We start from the raw sequence: 17,162 nt of genomic DNA on the forward strand, positions 1-17,162 counted from the left end.
GGAAGATGCTGACGCCAAATACGTATTGGCATTATGTTTTTCGAAAACCTGCTGTAGAGAAAGAAGAGAGGAGAGCAAACGACGGGATGAGATATGGAAAGGGAGGGGTGGGGTTGTCGAGGATGTGGGCTAACAGACGCGTCCATCTGGCTCCTCTGCCCATGGCGCGTGCGGGTCGCGTGTGTCCCATAGGGGAGGCAATGACAAGCCTGTCACATAATTTAGATGCGAGTAAAACTGGGAACCAAGAGTCAAACAAGAGTCGGATTCAGATGTGTTTTACAACTGCTAAGGTTTAAAACTTTTACGCACGTAACATAGCCAAGACGCAGTCAAAGTGAAGGAAGCAAAGTATGAAACAAACAAAAAACATTCCCGCCTTTAAAAGCTTTCCGTGACATAGTAAAACATTATATTTGATTGTAAAGCCTGAAGGGGTAGAGATTTGACAAATTGGTTGCTATGGTTACATGCCTGAATGGAGTTTGACCCAAGCCAAACTTTGGCCGCGCCTCCAATCCAATCTTTACGCCACAGGTGAAGGGCTCATGAAACGAGGGTGGTGTTGTTGATCAGAAATTACAGGCAGATGTTTGATGAAATGTAGCGTGGCTTGGGGATCTGTCTCGTGAGTTAAATTATACATGGTTATTCTCAAACAATCTATAAGCTCCACCTATCCCAAACATTGAAACTACCCCCACCCCCACCCCCAGCCTTTAGGTCCCAACAAGGGATTGAAGCTATTATATTTTATATCAACAAAAAACAAACAAAACAGAAACTAGAATATTTTTGGAACGTTGTAATAACTTAATCCGCAAGAATCATCTGCGCTTTTGCGCACGCACATGTGTTGGATAATGACTTGTCTTTATATATTTAAACATTTTAATAAACTTAAATAATTCCATATTGGACTGTTGTCCTCAAAATAAACGGTTAATGGATTCGAACTAGTCGTAATTTCAGTTGCAAAGTTGTGGTGATCGTGCTCTGGTGCATGGTGGAAACATGAACATTTCATATTAAATATTTGTTTGTCAAAGTTTAAATACCAAAAAATATTAGTCACGTCCTTGGGGTAACTCATTAACAGATGGTTATCATCTTTGGAACGCTGTCTATTGTTGTGGACACCTTAGTTGCTCACTCCAAATGCTTACCCGGGAGCGTGGGGGGCGTCACCATGACGCACGGGACCAAGATATAAGGCGCGGTCCAGCAACCGAGAGAACACATCAGCTCCCTTGAACCTTGGTAGCACATCTCTCCTCATACTCTCTAGATCTCATAATGACTCCAAGCACGACCTCCGAAACGGCCCCGTCTCATTCTCCGAGACAAACTGTGGCCATGAGAAAAGAAGCACTTGAATTGCGAAAGGTGAGAATCGCAAAGAGCCATGAAGGCCCAGTCTACTTTATCCTGACTTCCATGTGCTTTATATGACTGGTTTGTAGCATGTTAACCTAAATTGTGTTCTTGTTTTCTTTGTAGACGCTGAAACCGTTGATGGAAAAGAGAAGGCGCGCTCGCATCAATGACAGCCTTAACCAACTGAAGGCGCTGATTCTTCCCCTAACAGGAAAAGACGTAAGTGTGACCTCAGATTTGTTAGTCCAAATCACCTACGAACTGCAACAGATTGTGTAGATAAGCATTCAAATAATGGTGGTCTAATCTGTGATTCATTTTGAATTTCAGAATTGTCGCTACTCCAAGCTCGAAAAAGCCGATATCTTGGAGATGACCGTGAGATTCCTCAAGGAAATCCCAGCCTCTTCACCAAAAGGTAAATGCCGTTCTTTGTCTCCTTCTATGCCTCATCAAATTCTTTTACAACTTCACTATAACTCAAACAAACAAAACATCTCAATTAATACAATTCTCGTTACTATTCTAGATCAGACTGAGAGCTTCAATGAGGGCTACAAAGCTTGCCTCCAGCGCGTTTCCACGCTGATCCCCAAAGTCAACCTGGACAAAGAGGCCAGCCAGCGGGTGAACAACTTCATCAGGCAATCTGTGCCTGTTGCATCCTGTCAGAACTGTTGCGCCCAGAGCTCAAGGATGCTCCCGCAAATTCAGCAGAGGCTGAGCAACAAGCTATCAGTCCCGACCGGCGACATGCAAGGCATCATCGCTCCAGTTCCCAGTCGACCACAGCCTGCGCAACAGCCAGCCAATGCCTGCATGTGGAGACCTTGGTAGAAAACTAAACAGGAGCGTGATCACTTTTGTAAAATATGTAAATAGTTTGCATGTAATATATCGCATATTTATATGGATAGACACTTTGTGTTGTCCTTTTGAACGTTACGGATGAACTGGAATTCATCGTGATAAACCCATCGTTTGGGATAAGTATTATATACTCGTGTAACTTAGCCTCTACCAATTGCGTTGTAATCGGGCTGGTTCTAAACCAATATTGTACTCAATACCTTTAAGGTTATTTCTTATTTCTACAAACGAATATTTAGTCCTCTTTGGGGGTTAAATGGTAAGTGGCTGTAGAAAACGCCAACGTAAAACCCCAGGGGTTGTTCAATGTTTTATATTTGCACGATGGACCTCAGTATTCTGGGTCTGTGCAGAATAATATGTAAGCACATTGTGTTACAAAATCTAAATTCTCCTTGACGAGAGTGAAACGTGTTGTTTCGGCATTTATTGTTATGCTTATATAAATTTTAATAAAATTTATGGGCAACACACTTTTCTGTCTACTACCGACTTTCTTTTTAACCTGCTTGCATGCGTTATGAAACTGCATTGAAAATGGCCTATTCCAGTCATCGGGATCATAGGTGTAAACATCTCATTGTGTTTTCTTTTGGGGTGTCGTATATTTGAAGCTATTAAGCATCAAATGCCCCACAAAAACCGTTATGCACCGTTATTGTCTGGGCTCACGCGTGGGTTGAACAGCTGGAATTACGCACAAAAGCGTCAGAGAGAGTCAATCCATTCTCAAGTCTTTGTCTCCCTCTGCAGGCCAACTCCAATATTGAGGGTTGCTCAGCATGACAAACTCTAATAATATAATAATTTTTGACCCCGTTAAAGTTGTAGTATATGCTCATATATATATATATATAGCATACTGATATATATATATCAGTATGCTACTTCCGAAGCGTTTAGCTAAAAAGGCTACATAAGACATGTGCAAGCAATATGCAAAACATTTGAAATGCTTGGCTTTTTTTCTGACCCCGGCAGGTGCACTGTTTAAAATGTCCATTGTGTGTGGACTAGACAGGTCTCTTGGCAAAATGGATAATCAGGGCGCATACAGTCATAGCAAATGCCAAGACTGGGCTATATTGTAGGCTAGAAAACTCATGCAGCGACACTGTGCCAGTGTAGGCTATTCCATCGAAAATGTGAGGTTATTTAAAATGTCTCATGTGACCGTATATATTAAAAGTTATAGTGGGATGATTCTGGTTACCTACGTTAAGAACACACGTTAGGGCAACATTCTGTTTATATTTAAGATGCTGACAGCGCGTTTTGTTTACGTTGGCAAGGCAAAGGTTTGGGGGCAGATCGATTCATTCTTAAAAAACCCATTTCGCTTCAACAAGCAAACCCGCCTGAGCCAATCCGCTGTGTCAGCTGCACCGGGAACCTCTAACCAAGACGTGCTGCAGCTCCACATAGCCTACACCGGTCAGCATGTCTGCTGCAATATCATCGTCCACTTCGCCGTCTATTCAGATATGCCGGTAAGAATAAGACGTCAGTTCGTAATTATTTTATGCACAGGTAGTTCTAGCCCACTGGGCAGTAAACGGTGTAATTTCCGAGCCATCGGGTTGCTAGCTTCTCATGTAACGTTACCAAATGGTCGGATAATCCGCAGCTTTCACTATAGAAGGTCCCTCTTTGTACATACATTTCAGTTTGTACGATAGCAAGGCAGTAAGGTAACACAGGCCTTGCCCTCAATGACACTTTAGATGGAATCTAAGATAAGCTACCTGATAAGGACCGGATGCCGGTTAGGCTACATTTCGATGGGGGAACCGTGAATTTCGCATGTCGTATGTGATGACCTCAACTATGATGCTGGCACGGGTAAATCACGATGCAGCATGAGAGCAAACAAGGGCATTCAGGGGTCAAGATAACTTTGGGTAGAGAATCTCCTAAAGTTGTGTTCTATTTACACAAATTATGCTGTAAATACACGTGATTAGCCACTAGCCAGCACAGCGTAAGACATGCATGTTAATTCCATGTAGCCTAACATAACATCCTAATCGGAAATGAAACTACACGCGGCTGAAAGCTGCCGCGTTTACTAAAATAACCGTTACTGCAATGTCTGTGCTTCTGGATATGTTTAGGCTACTGTCCAATAGCAATGCTCTACAGAGGGGTTAAACATCAATCAGCCTTGCCTTGCTGTATCGTCGTTGCAAATGACCACCACTGCTTCCCCCCACGGTTGTCTGTCTCAGCGATTTCCTGCCCTCAGCGGTTTCCCTCTACCGGTCGACAATCTATATTGCACAACGCTGACCTGCAGACTTACGGGGCGCCACAAGTGTAACATGCCGTATTTCGTGGACAGAATGCCTTTTGTGTGACGATATACATAGCCTACATTCATTACGAAACCATGTCACATATAGGTTAATGCCTTTTGTCCACGGAATACACAAATTAGTTCGCATTGTGTCCACGAAACACTGTAGAGAGCACTACTCAATGCCGTGGACGAAATAAACTCTTTTTTTTGGACAAAAGTAATTCTGTCCAGGTAAAGGCGGAATGCACTATGCCTATATTAAGCATCATTCCGTGCCATCCTATTTCAGTTTCGCCCACGAAAGTATTGTGTTGTGTTACAGAAATTATGATGTGTATCTGTGTATTCATGATGTGTAGGCCTACTCAGAGCCATATAAAGGTACCTTTATATGGCTCTGGGCCTACTATGTGTATTCTGTGACTCTGCAGTTGCAATTTCAATTCAATTTCAATTTATTGTGCTTATAGAGCGCCAAAACATTACACATGTATCATGGCGCTTTACAGAATGTAGGCAATCAGAGAAAAAAAAAAGAAAAGAAAGGAAGAAAAGAAAGAAAGAGAGAGGCCCATGGGTAACAGGGGAACAGGGGAAAAACTCCCTAGAATTAGAGATAGGCCTACATATAGGAAGAAACCTCGAGCAGATCCACAACTCAAGGGCCTGACCCATCTGCCTAGGGTCAATACAGGACAGTAAGGTCTGTATACATGAAATGCATATGACAGTCAGGTGTAGAGAATAGGACATGGTGTTTAAAGCACCTGAGGTGAAAGTTAGAAGAGGTGGGATGATTACGTATCCGGTATGATAATGCATTAATGCCTGATTTAGTGACAGAAAGTTCAAATAGTCCGGCGTTGGAATTGTCCAGGGAGTTGTCAAGGGGCATGTGGTGGGTCGGCAGACGGGCCAGGAATCCGGGCAGAGTTGTCATAGGCAGGTGATGGGTCGCTAGGCTGTTACAGAAGGCATTCCGTCCACAAAAAAGTAACTTAATGACTTACGAAATACATTCACACTACTCTCATTCCGTGGACAAAAGGAATTTTTAGAATCATGAAATCAGTTTTGTGTGCGTGCCAGTGTGTGTGTGTGCGTGTGTGTGTGCATGTGTGTGTGCGAGTGTGTGAGTACCTGTGTGTGTCTGTGTCTGTGTGTGTGTGTGTGTGTGTGTGTGTGTGTGTTTATGTGTGTGTGCCTGCATATGTGTGCATGTATTTTTTTGTGTTCATGAGTGCGTGTGCGTGTGTGTGTGCATGCGTAGTGTACAGTCACTAAATGTACACATATAATATTAATTTATTGTATGGTCCCCCATTAACAGAGTTCCACGAAACTTGGCATGCATTCTGAAGGTGCCATAATGATCCTCAAAATCTGTGCAGTCTTGAACCTGTCAGCCAGAGATGTCTGTGATTACAATGCCTCGTTTTTGCTTTTTCATTTTTAACTATATATATAGAAGCAGGGCACATGGGGTAGGGTATGGCAGGTCATAAAGCTCATCTCCCTTCTTTGTTGATTTATACCATCTCTGAGGGGCTATGCACTGTAGTGATCAAGGCATGAACTGATTCAGGCTCTTTCAGTACAGCTTTGATGAATGCACTGTAGCCTACATGATTAGATACCCTACTTCCTTAGCCCAGCTGAGGTTCAGTGGGACTTGTGTTTGCTCCCATGGTTGTCAGGATTGTTGTGGTTTAGGCCTAGCTGATTTTTTTTTTTTTTTTTTTTCGTGCTGTGTGTCACTGTTTACTCAACAGGTCAAGAGTTTACTCTTAGCCGGCTGATCAAGAGAGCTCTGTTTATAAATGGCCCTCCAACACCTCATCTAGACATAGACTATGTGACCTGGCCTCAGTGATGTAGGACTTTTAGTAGTGGTGTTAGCTTAATGCTAATTAGCTGCCTGGTGAGGGTAGTAAAGGCCAGTAAGAGGAGTGGACTTACAAGGCTGGGTTTTGGGTGAGGCAGGTGACTCACTGACTCACTAGCTATCTGCTAGATACAGTTTGACCAAAACTCATTAACATACTTATATGGGTTTGGAACCATTGTATTGCCTAACAAATGACAAACTGATGTTGTGCATTGTGAAAGCTTTCCTAGCTGCTGGTCCAACTTATATAAGGTAAAGCACCTGCTCGTGTTGACATGCTAATTATTTATCCCCAGTTATCATGCATCCCATTATGATCTGTAACACCAGGTTTCCTTGCCCAACCCTACTCCCATTGCAATATTGTTAAGTAGAGGGTAACTCCCCTCCAGAGTGAGATGGTTGCTTGATGGGGTCGTTGCATGGATACCACACATCCCTGATGAAGCCCGGTGTACGGGGTTCCTGAGTCACTTTGTCTTTCCTGGCTACAGAGCGTGGAGAGGAGAAGTTTATGATAGATCAAGCCATAATGTTCCCTTTTTATCTGCCAAGGAGACCATTCCTGAGAGAAGCAAAATGCTTTCTGCAGAAGATCCACAGCAATATACTCAAGTAAGGTCATATTAAGAGTCTCATGTTGTCTGTGTGAATAGTGTAGGCTATGCGAAAGGTATACTTACCATGCACTCTGTTCTACCCTCTCTGTATTTCTTAATGTTGTCACTTAAACTTGCACTTTCATCCACTATTTGTCTCGGACTATATGTGGGTAGTTTTTGTTGTAAGGTCCCTTTTTCACTGTAGCTTTAATGGCAGTCCTCATGATCGGTACAATAACTGTAAAAGATTGAGCAATATATAGGCAAAACGAAAGGAAGAAGTGTAATGTCATGACGGTTTGAAAACAGTGTCTGTGTGACAGAGAGAGCAGTGGAGCCTGTTTTACAGGTAAATGATTAACTTGGCTCTCATCTCTGGGGATAAACATCTGTTGTGGGGCACACGTAAGTCAACAGGGTTTGTGCCTGAGAAGGCACAAACCCTGAAATCAGAGGCGCTTGCAATGACTGAGGCAGGGTGGATGCTCAGAAGACACAGAAGACTCACACCCACAAGACATGATTGTGTTAGACACAGATGTGAAATAAATTTCCCACAGCACAAACACTTTTGAGTCTTTTGAGTCCAGTGTCAGGGTTAATAAAATGAATAGAGCCCTGCACGAGTAGCTGTATAGTATGAGTATATAGTATAAGTATATAGTATGAGTGTATAGTATAAGTATACAGTATAAGTATATAGTATGAGTATATAGTATAAGTATATAGTATAAGTATAAATACTCTTTTGATCCCGTGAGGGAAATTTGGTCTCTGCATTTATCCCAATCCGTGAATTAGTGAAACACACTCAGCACACAGTGAACACACAGTGAGGTGAAGCACACACTAATCCCGGCGCAGTGAGCTGCCTGCTACAGCGGCGCTCGGGGAGCAGTGAGGGGTTAGGTGCCTTGCTCAAGGGCACTTCAGCCATTACTGGTCGGGGTTCGAACCGGCAACCCTCCGGTTACAACTGAAGCGCTAAATATAGGCCACGTATAAGTACATAGTACACATGTGGTATCAATCTTTTTTTTTTTACATACCGGTACCGGTTGAGCTCTCCACATAATGGGCTTGAAGATTTTAAGGATTAAACAAGGGAGGGTTGTGTTTTTCGGTCAATTTCATATGGTATGTGGGGTAGCTAGTAGGCACTTACAAATCTATGTGGAAGTAGCAGAGTGCATGGGCATTTAGTGCCAATGTTGTACCATAAATAATGAGTCAAAGTCTTTGTTTTACCTCAAGGATAACAATGAAAAAGCATATGCATACAATGTAACTAAGTAAGTGTATTTATCTATGACTGAAACATGGTACATCATTGGCACTTTATAAATGACTATATAAATGACTATAAACTGAACTATTCCCACATTGATTTCCGTGTTCCTACTTGTTAGCTGACATACCATTTTACTCCTATGAAAATGACAATTGCACCCCGTTTTATCCTTAATATATTCATGTCCATTTGTTGCAGAGATATTGGCTCGACATTAATAAAGTATTGTTTTTCCAGACAAAATACTGATTGATGCCATGCGTGTACAAGAAACGACCCTCAATATCTCTAGTTTTGGACTTTGTTTCAAAATGTAGGACCTTATGTAAAACTATGTAATGTGCTGCAGTACAACCTCTTAATGGTCCAGTCATACTGAGAACATGTTTGTCTTCCATCTTACTAAGTTTGGGCAAGCTAGGAATAATACTTTTTTCACAAAAGTTCAAAAAATACACACACACACACACACACACACACACACACACACACAAACGGATGTCATACCACCATCTTGGTTACACATAAAGAATATGAATTATACTGTTGATTGAAGATCTTCAGCTTTAGGTTTGAATTAGATTTCCTCAAGTTCCAAATGAAGTTCATTTAGTTTTTAGTCTGACTTTAAGAGAATGTACTGATGATTCAGTTTTCTGGTCAGACTTGTTTTTAGTCAGTTGATGCTATGTTTGACTTCCAGTTCACCAGAACTCACCAATGAGTTATGGGTGTGTGTGGCTAACTGCTAAATCGAACACACCACCACTTCCTGTCTTTTTTCTCCGGAGTTTCCCCATGATGGCCACATGCTGAAGAGGGCTCTCATTGGTCAACAGGACAGTGGGCTGTCAGAGGGGTGTGTCCTGTCACTGCCGGTCTGTGTGCACTTGACGGTTGAGGCAGGGAGATGATGTCACAGGGAGTGTGTGTGTGTGTGTGTGTGTGTGTGAGAGAGAGAGAGAGAGAGAAAGAAAGAGAGAGCAGAGGAGGGGTGATATCAGGAGATGAATGAACAGAGAGGAGTGTGAGCTGAGGATACAGACACACACACACACACTGTGCCTCCTCTCCGTGCTCTACACTTGCTCAGCTTCGTCTCCTCCAGAGCTCTGTGTAGGCCCAGCCTGACAACAATGAATCCGCAGCACCAGCTTAGCAGGTAGTACTGTGAAGAGTCACTCACTCTCTCCATCTCACCCTCTCTCTCTCACTTGCTCCCTCTCGCTCACACATGCTCTCTCACTCTCTTTTTGTCTCTCTCTCTCTTTCTCTCTTTCTTTTCCTCTTACACACACACACACACACACTCTTTGCATTTCTCATGTGGAATATGTTAATGACTTATATTAAATGACTAACACTATGTGAAGGCCAGCTAAGGGGCTCTCACCTGTTCTCATCATCTGAGCTCATTGCCCAGGTCAGACCAGGTGTTATGTGTTGCAAGGAGAGGAGATTCCTGCTTTTAGAGGAAGCTCCCATTTGGGCGTAACTCTTAATTGTTTCCACATGAAACTAAGGAGAGTCTAGGAAGCAATGAAATGACTACAGTATCACTGGTTGTGTGTATAAGACTGTAACTCCATGCTTTTTTATTGTACTCAGGCTAACAAAGTGACCAATAGTTGACCACGTAACTGACATGCAATAAGTGCATTATACTCATGCTGTTACATGTCAGGTTTGTTGCTTAAAGATGAGTGAGAAACAGAAAGCAGGGGCTTTGTAAGACAACACTGCTGAGTATCTGATTAACAGCTTTTGCTTCTGCGTCGACCCTTTATTTTACCATGACACATCAGTGTCTGTGAAGTTGAACGTTGAAGTTGTAAGCGAGCGTTCCTGTCCTCTCTCTCCCGTCACCACACAGCATAGAGGGCTCCATATGGGCCAGCAGGCACGTTCCATTTCCTGAACCCACATCTGGTTCTGTTTTTCACCTGACATCTGTTTCTGTTTACCCTTCAGGATCATGCGGCCGGACGATGCCAATATCGTGGGCAATGTCCACGGTGGCACCATCCTGAAGATGATTGAGGAGGCCGGCTGCATTATCGGGACACGCCACTGCAACACGCAGTCTGGGGTAGGTCAGAGGGGTCAGAAGGGGGTCATCCGAACAGTCTTCATATAAACATAAACGCAAGCAAATGCAACGTCCAGCGCAATCCCTGACTGCACGTTTAATCTAAGTAAACAACATCTACCAAGCACTAGCCTGCTGCCACCAGTGCATGACTGCAGCCAGCGGAAGGTCTGTAAACACTCCGTGACTAGGCCTGTGGAATTTAGTGAAGGACCGAACGAGGGGGTGCTGTAGAGATCAACACAGAAGAGCACTAATGGCTTGTTTTAGGAGATTCCCAGTAATGTCTCTAGCATGTGATTAGATCTAAATCAGATGGGCACAGCACATCTCTGCCAGTGCCAGCGCACTGATGGAGGAAGGGATTAGAGAGTCACACAGTCAACACGCTTCATTCAGAATTGAGATGACAAGATTGCTTGTATGATCGGAATACTTGCATACCTGCATACTTGCAGGTGATTAATCAGTCCCTCACACTTTTTTTTCTCTCTCTCTCTCTCTCTCTCTCTCTCTCAAACACACACATACAGAAATTCACTGACGTGTGTGTGTGTGTGTGTGTACATGCTTTTTGGAGTTATCTTTCAAGTTAAACCTGCAGTGACTGGCAGAGCCACAGAAAGCCTAGCAGGCCTACTGATCCTCCGTGTTCAGGATTACCTGCCTGCCTATTGTTCAGATGGGAAAAGGCTCACCATCTCACTGTTTGACAAGGGACTACTCCCTCACTGAAGTCATCACACTCACGCAGACGCCCACCTCCAGATGAAATTCGGCGCGCAACAGTGGGAATGGCGTCATTTTGACGTCACACTCGCTGACAAATGAGTTGTTTAGAAGGGAAAGAACAGCGCCTTCAAGTCTTCTTATTTCCAGAGACCAATTAGCAGGGACAAACAAACAATGAGTAGTATGATTACTGATAGCATAGCAGATGGATGAATGGGTGAGTCATGTCACCTTAATTGTGTCAGAGGTCAGTCACAAACAGCAGGAAGGACCAGTGAATTCCAGTCATGCCGTGTCACAGATAAATACATGGTTGGAGTTGGTCAGATGAAGCAGGGAGATGTGTCTGCAGGATAAGCAGGACTGGATTGGCATCAGCAGGCAGGCGGCTGAGACACACAGTCCCTCTCTCTCTCTCTCTCTCTCTCTCTCTCTCTCTCTCTCTCTCTCTCTCTCTCTCTCTCTATCTCTATCTCTCTATCTCTCTGATGTCAGACATGTGTGTATAAAGGTCACCGCACCTGTGACTGACTGCTGAGCAGATTTTGCACAAAATTTTGGCTGGGTTTGCTGCCACTCAGATATGACGGATATATCTGACATATGCCACTCAGATATGACGTCAGATATTTGACAGAGGTTATAGGCTTTGCAAAGTGTCAAATATATATATACCTTGTACAACTCGCCATTACCAAAGACTCTTTGGTGATGGCGAAGTTTTACAAAATATATATATATATATATATATATATTATACTGTATATATGGAATGTATGAAAACTGAACAGCCTGATATTTGTTACAAAATTCATTATGTTGTCAGTGTTTGTACAGGGAAAACAATGTCCAGGGTTGTTGTGTTTTACCCCAAGAAAGTATGAAAGACCCTCTCTGGACAAGTGAGGGACTGGATGGAGAAAGGAGTAGAGACAAGCTCTTCCCTGTGGTGGACCGTAATGCCCAATGCTATCAGAGCTGGGGTGTTGCGCTTTCTCTACAAGAATATCTTGAAGGCGCAGCACTTCTTGGAGTACTTCCTCTCCACTCCTCAACACTTGTAACAAGCCTAACATGCCTGACCTGCACTTACCTGACACTTCTCTCCTGTCTACTACTGGCTCTCTTGAACAAACCCTCTGATTTTAACTTAAACTTCTGTGCTATCACCATCCTGGTTTTAACTTAAATTACTATTAACTGTCATTCTCTGCATCTCTGTTGTAATGTCAAGGTAGTATTTATTGTTCCTATTTAAAGTCTCCTATTACACTGTAACTGGAGTGTTATTTCTCATTGCCTTGGTGTGGCATGTCAAGGTAGAATGTGTTGTTACTCTGAGGCCTCCTCACAGCTTGCACTGTAGCTTGCATGGTATTCGTCATTTGTAAGCCGCAGTGCTAAAAGCTCTAAAGCTAAAATGAATACATGTCCTCTGTTCTCAGACAGCTGCAAACCTGATTCAGTTCATTTGAGGTGTAGATCCTGTCAAATAAGCCACCAAATGTACATTTCTTATATCTTTGTGTTGTGCAAGATGTCATTTGACAGCTATTGAAAGACAAGTCTCCAAATTGCTTGAGCCAAACTGTATTGTTGTTGTGCTGTGCAGTGCTAAGTCAGATGCCACTATTGGCATAGAACCATGCCCCCGGCAGTTTAACACGGAGCCTGATTTATTCTAATTACTTCCTTGGATAAAGTCTATCTTACTTTTATTCTTAAATAGGCTATGGTTGATCCATCTCCTGACAATGTTCCAATGTTTATTGTTTGCCTACAAGAAATATTAGTATATAGAGTGAGAAGCGAACTACAGGAGTTGAAGCTGGGAGAAAATAGCTGGGCCTATAAAGAGAAATGGAAAGACAATTTTGCATTCATCTTACCCGGTTTCACAAATGCAAAGCCTGTGTATCTGATATGCAACAACGCTGTCGCTGTTTGAAAAGAATATCATAACGCACTACGAAACGCAGCGGCACCTTCAAAGTGGCCTATCTGCTCCAAACAGAACTACAAAAGAGCAATGTTGAAGCTCTGGCCGAGGGTTTTGCACAACTAGCAGGATCCAGTGCGTTCTGGTGTTCTTTCTCATATTTGTTTAAGCACCCACTCGCAGTCTGATTGGCGAATAGCCTAGGCTATATGTAAATCGATATTGTAAAATAAAAGATTAAAAAAAATGGGACTGCCAGAATAATTTGACTAGGCCAAATAATTCCAGTGGTGGGCCAGCTGTTGCCAACCCATGTCGTAGATTATAGCTTAAATTTGAGGTGTTTCTGGTTTGTCCCACCGGCAAACACGCTGAGACCAGGTCGGGGCCCCCTAGCAGCTCGGGGCTCCATCGGGGTTGCCTGCCTTGCCTGTTGACAAGGTGCGCCTCTGTGTAAAACCATCCCTGACTCAAGATTGTAAGCTTGGGAAGTCAATAAGCTGCTGTTCCCAATCTTGGCCACTAGATGGAGCTAAAGTGTTTCTAATGCCCACAATATTACACACTTAGGACTATGGAGTCAATCAGTCCATTTTTATTAGAGCTTAGTTAAAATTCAGGGAGTGCTGTTCCAGTTTCAAGGAGTCTCACCAGAACCCTAATAATGTGAAACAGCAACAGTCATTAACTCCTTCAATCAATAGGCCACTTCAATTTTTCATAGGGCTTTGTCCCAACACAGCCAAGGGAAACTTGACCAGCCGGGTGATTTCTCAGATAGATTCAGACACACTCATTCCTCACTGTTAGAAATGAGACAGAAAAAGGGCGGGGGGGCGTATAAAGTTCAGCCTTGCTCTACTGGGTTGAATGAGTTTTGTTTTGGGAATAAAATGGTGCCATTGTGGTGACCAGCGTGCAGTGGTCCTGTTGATGGGGGATCTCCTCTCTCCTCAGGACCGGTGCGTGGCGGCACTGGCGCGGGTGGAGCGCACTGACTTCCTCCACCCGATGTTCATCGGGGAGGTGGCCCACGTGAGCGCCGAGATCACCTATACGTCCAAACACTCCGTGGAGGTCCAGGTCAACGTTTTGTCTGAGAACATCCTCACAGGTGAGTGTGTGTCTGAATACATCTCTTTCTTTCCTTGTTACTGTTAGGGATGTAACGTTATAATGTATTATATACCGGTATAATGGTAAATCGCGATAAAAATGTTGACTATAATAATTACCGTTTTCATTTCAAATATCATGATTATCGCTGTTGATTACCGCGGTGTGGAAACCATGTTTTTAATCCTTCCCAGCCTCATCCGAGTCTGCTTTTTACATACAGTAGGCCTGGTACAATGAAACAAAACTGGTACCCTACTGATTCTGTTGTCTAATTCATGGTTTTAAGTACGATTCGGATTAGGCTACACCTGGTTTTAAAAGGCGGAACTTTTTCACCGCAAAATGTGCACTGTATCATGTACTGTAGCCACTCTGCGTCTTTTTATGTTCACGTCACATTAAATCCATTCCACTCACATTATCAGGAGAATACAGTAGCCTAAAGTTTTATTTTGAACGCTTACTGGTACTTTGGTCTCACTCATTGCATCCAAATAACAGAAATAGCAAACTCCAAGTTGTGGTAGGGTAAGTTAAGCTATAAGCACATAGCTAATTAAACATGAAGAAAAAAGTGAACGGGACACTTTTTGAAAATATTTCAGCTTGTGTAAGCCTATCAGTGCTTTCTGAACATATTGAACACACTTTTAGAAATATCGTGATAATACCGAAAACCGTGATAATTTTGGTCACTATAACCGTGAGGTTAAATTTTCATACCGTTACATCCCTAGTTACTGTCTTTCTTTCTCTCCCTCTCTCTCCCTCTCTCTCTCTCTCTCTGAGTCTGCTAATAGTGCGCTCTCGTTTTTGCCGTTTTTGCATGAGTAAGCTGCTCTTCAAATGTTATCACCTTTTCTAATGGGGATCAACCACCTAGCTGTGCATGACTGACTGGCTGATTGAAAGAGAGCGAGGAAGTCTGTGATTGCAACTCTTAACAGACTTAAACTCTTGGCTGATTGCTGAGTGCCTCCTTGTTTAATCAATCGTATTGTGACATTAAAGCAGACATTGTTCCAGACACCATCTCATCACCCAGCCACTTCAGTTTTGACAGTTTGCACAACTGCCATGCCAAAGATAAACCTTTACAACTAGGTAGCAGCATCATTGCGACTGAAAAAGTAGTATATTGCTTATAAAGCTTCTGACGAAATGTGGTTTCGAGAGCTTATGTTTTAGTGAGATGGATGTTTTAATCTTACTAAGTCTGATGTCTGCTTAGGGAATGGAGGTCTGTCCTCACTGGCCCTCCCTGACGTTTGTTTTGCTCTGTTATTTACTGGTGTGACATTTAGGCTACAGAAGGAAGCAGCAACTGGAATTAAAAAGAATAACACTGACCTTCTAATTCCACTCCATTCAGTCAATACTTGAGTACTGCAGTCATCAGTTAATCATATTGCAGCTTTGTGCTTCTGTTTGAAAGCAGCATGTAAATGTTGCTAACAAATGATAATGGTAACGGCAACTAGAAGGGCTGTGCCAGAATCCCGTCTTCTAACTCGCTCTAGAGACCCGGACATTCCCCTGTCACCTGTCACCTAAAGACCAAACTGGCCTCCCACCCCAATCAACCAACACCATTTCAAAACTCCTTCATTCAGCGATAAGAACCTCAAGACATCATCATCTCTCTGTCACTCTTTCGCCAACCCATAACACTGATTGAGCATTATAGTGTGTTTTTTCACCATTCCCTGCTGACCAGGCATGGCCTAACCAGGGCTGGTGTCCTTTGCTGGAGCAGCAGTGCTGTTGTTTTCATACTGTATGTAATGAAAATGTAAATGCAAACCAGGTTTACAGGCCAAGTAAACTTGCGCATCCAGGGAATTTGGTCTCTGCATTTATCCCATCCGTGAATTAGTGATACACAGAGATCACACAGTGAACACACAGTGAGGAGAAGCACACAGTGAACACACAGTGAGGTGAAGCACACAATGAGCACACAGTGAGGATATTATGTCCGTATATGGATATTGTCGAGGAATGTTTTTTTTTATATTTGACTCATGCAAAGCCAGATCCGGCGAGTGAGAGTGTCACGCACCTTTGTCCTGGAAATAAATGCCAGTGCAGAAATCTCACCTTGAGAGGTATTTCATGGAGAACAAAGGAAAAGTATAAAAGAATAACAGACACAGAAAACAGGAAAGGAGAGAAAGAGGAAGAGGGATGAAGAAAGAGTGTAGAGGGGGATAAAAGGACAAAACAAAAGAGGTATCCCCAAGGCGCATGTTGTTACCACAGCAACTGGGTTGTCATGAGGGCTGGCTAGGATGGTGGTTGTGTGTGCGTGTGTGTGTGTGTGTGTGTGTGAGTGAGAGAGAAAGAGTGTGTGTGAGAGAGTGTGTGTTTGGGGGTGGGGGTGGTTAGAGTGAATTGCCGTGAGCAAGGCAGCAAGCTGGCAGACACACATACACACACACACACACACGGCACACCAGCTCACTCCGGGACAGGCACCAGCACGGACAGCCCTCCTGAGGTCCATTAAGGTGGGTCTGGCCTAGGGACACGAGCGATATCATCAACACGTTAAGAGTACGTGTGTGTGTGTGTGGTTGCTGAGTGCTCAAATGATAGGGATCTACTATGAGAGAGGTGGGGGTGGAGAGAGTGAGGAATGAGAGAGAGAGAGAGAAAGAGAGGGAGGACCAGAGGGAAGAGGGCGATACTGAGCATGCTCGTGTCGGCTTAGTCTTATAAGCCTAACCTGCAGCCTCCTAAGGGACAGGAGAGGAGATGCTGCTAAGACCATGTGGCAGATCAAACACTGCAGAAATAGACAAGTAGAAATCAAATGGGCTATTTGGTTGGGTTTGAAGCCAGAGTGGTGGGGACCTTGAGGTAAAAAGGTGCTTGAGGTAAAACAGATCATGTACCAGAAATAAACAATCTCCGCTTTATGAGGTGTTTACTGGAAAAAGCACTTATCCCTCCA

At 43.3% G+C, this 17,162-nt stretch overlaps 2 protein-coding genes across 6 annotated transcripts in view; both read left to right on the plus strand.

The window, feature by feature from the left end:
* The first annotated feature begins 1,257 nt into the window (after positions 1 to 1,257).
* Positions 1,258 to 2,560, plus strand: LOC125293285 (transcription factor HES-2-like). The gene is made up of 4 exons (XM_048241142.1): positions 1,258 to 1,386; positions 1,501 to 1,596; positions 1,708 to 1,795; positions 1,907 to 2,560. The coding sequence occupies exons 1-4, from the start codon at positions 1,297 to 1,299 to the stop codon at positions 2,212 to 2,214; spliced, it is 582 nt and encodes a 193-aa protein (XP_048097099.1). The 5' UTR covers positions 1,258 to 1,296; the 3' UTR covers positions 2,215 to 2,560.
* A 962-nt stretch (positions 2,561 to 3,522) lies between these two features.
* acot7 (acyl-CoA thioesterase 7) overlaps positions 3,523 to 17,162 on the plus strand; it is a 76,766-nt gene continuing 63,126 nt past the window's right edge. For 2 of the 5 annotated variants that reach the window (XM_048241134.1, XM_048241136.1), the window contains exons 1-4: positions 3,523 to 3,737; positions 6,990 to 7,049; positions 10,299 to 10,416; positions 14,045 to 14,201. In XM_048241134.1, coding sequence (XP_048097091.1) covers positions 3,688 to 3,737; positions 6,990 to 7,049; positions 10,299 to 10,416; positions 14,045 to 14,201 — 385 coding nt within the window. In that variant the 5' untranslated portion in view covers positions 3,523 to 3,687. Of the gene's footprint in view, positions 3,738 to 6,989; positions 7,050 to 9,301; positions 9,490 to 10,298; positions 10,417 to 14,044; positions 14,202 to 17,162 lie in introns of those variants that run through there. The other 3 variants (XM_048241137.1, XM_048241138.1, XM_048241139.1) reach the window with 2 other exon arrangements.

The sequence above is a fragment of the Alosa alosa genome, chromosome 4 (genome assembly GCF_017589495.1).
Source record: "Alosa alosa isolate M-15738 ecotype Scorff River chromosome 4, AALO_Geno_1.1, whole genome shotgun sequence".
Classification (NCBI taxonomy): Eukaryota; Metazoa; Chordata; class Actinopteri; order Clupeiformes; family Clupeidae; genus Alosa; species Alosa alosa.

Excerpts from the sequence above, each read along its gene's own strand:
- LOC125293285 (XM_048241142.1), top strand. The coding sequence starts at position 1,297 with ATGACTCCAAGCACGACCTCCGAAACGGCCCCGTCTCATTCTCCGAGA. Across the intron at positions 1,597-1,707 it reads TTCCCCTAACAGGAAAAGAC|AATTGTCGCTACTCCAAGCT; the intron begins GTAAGTGTGACC and ends TTTGAATTTCAG. Across the intron at positions 1,796-1,906 it reads CCCAGCCTCTTCACCAAAAG|ATCAGACTGAGAGCTTCAAT; the intron begins GTAAATGCCGTT and ends TTACTATTCTAG.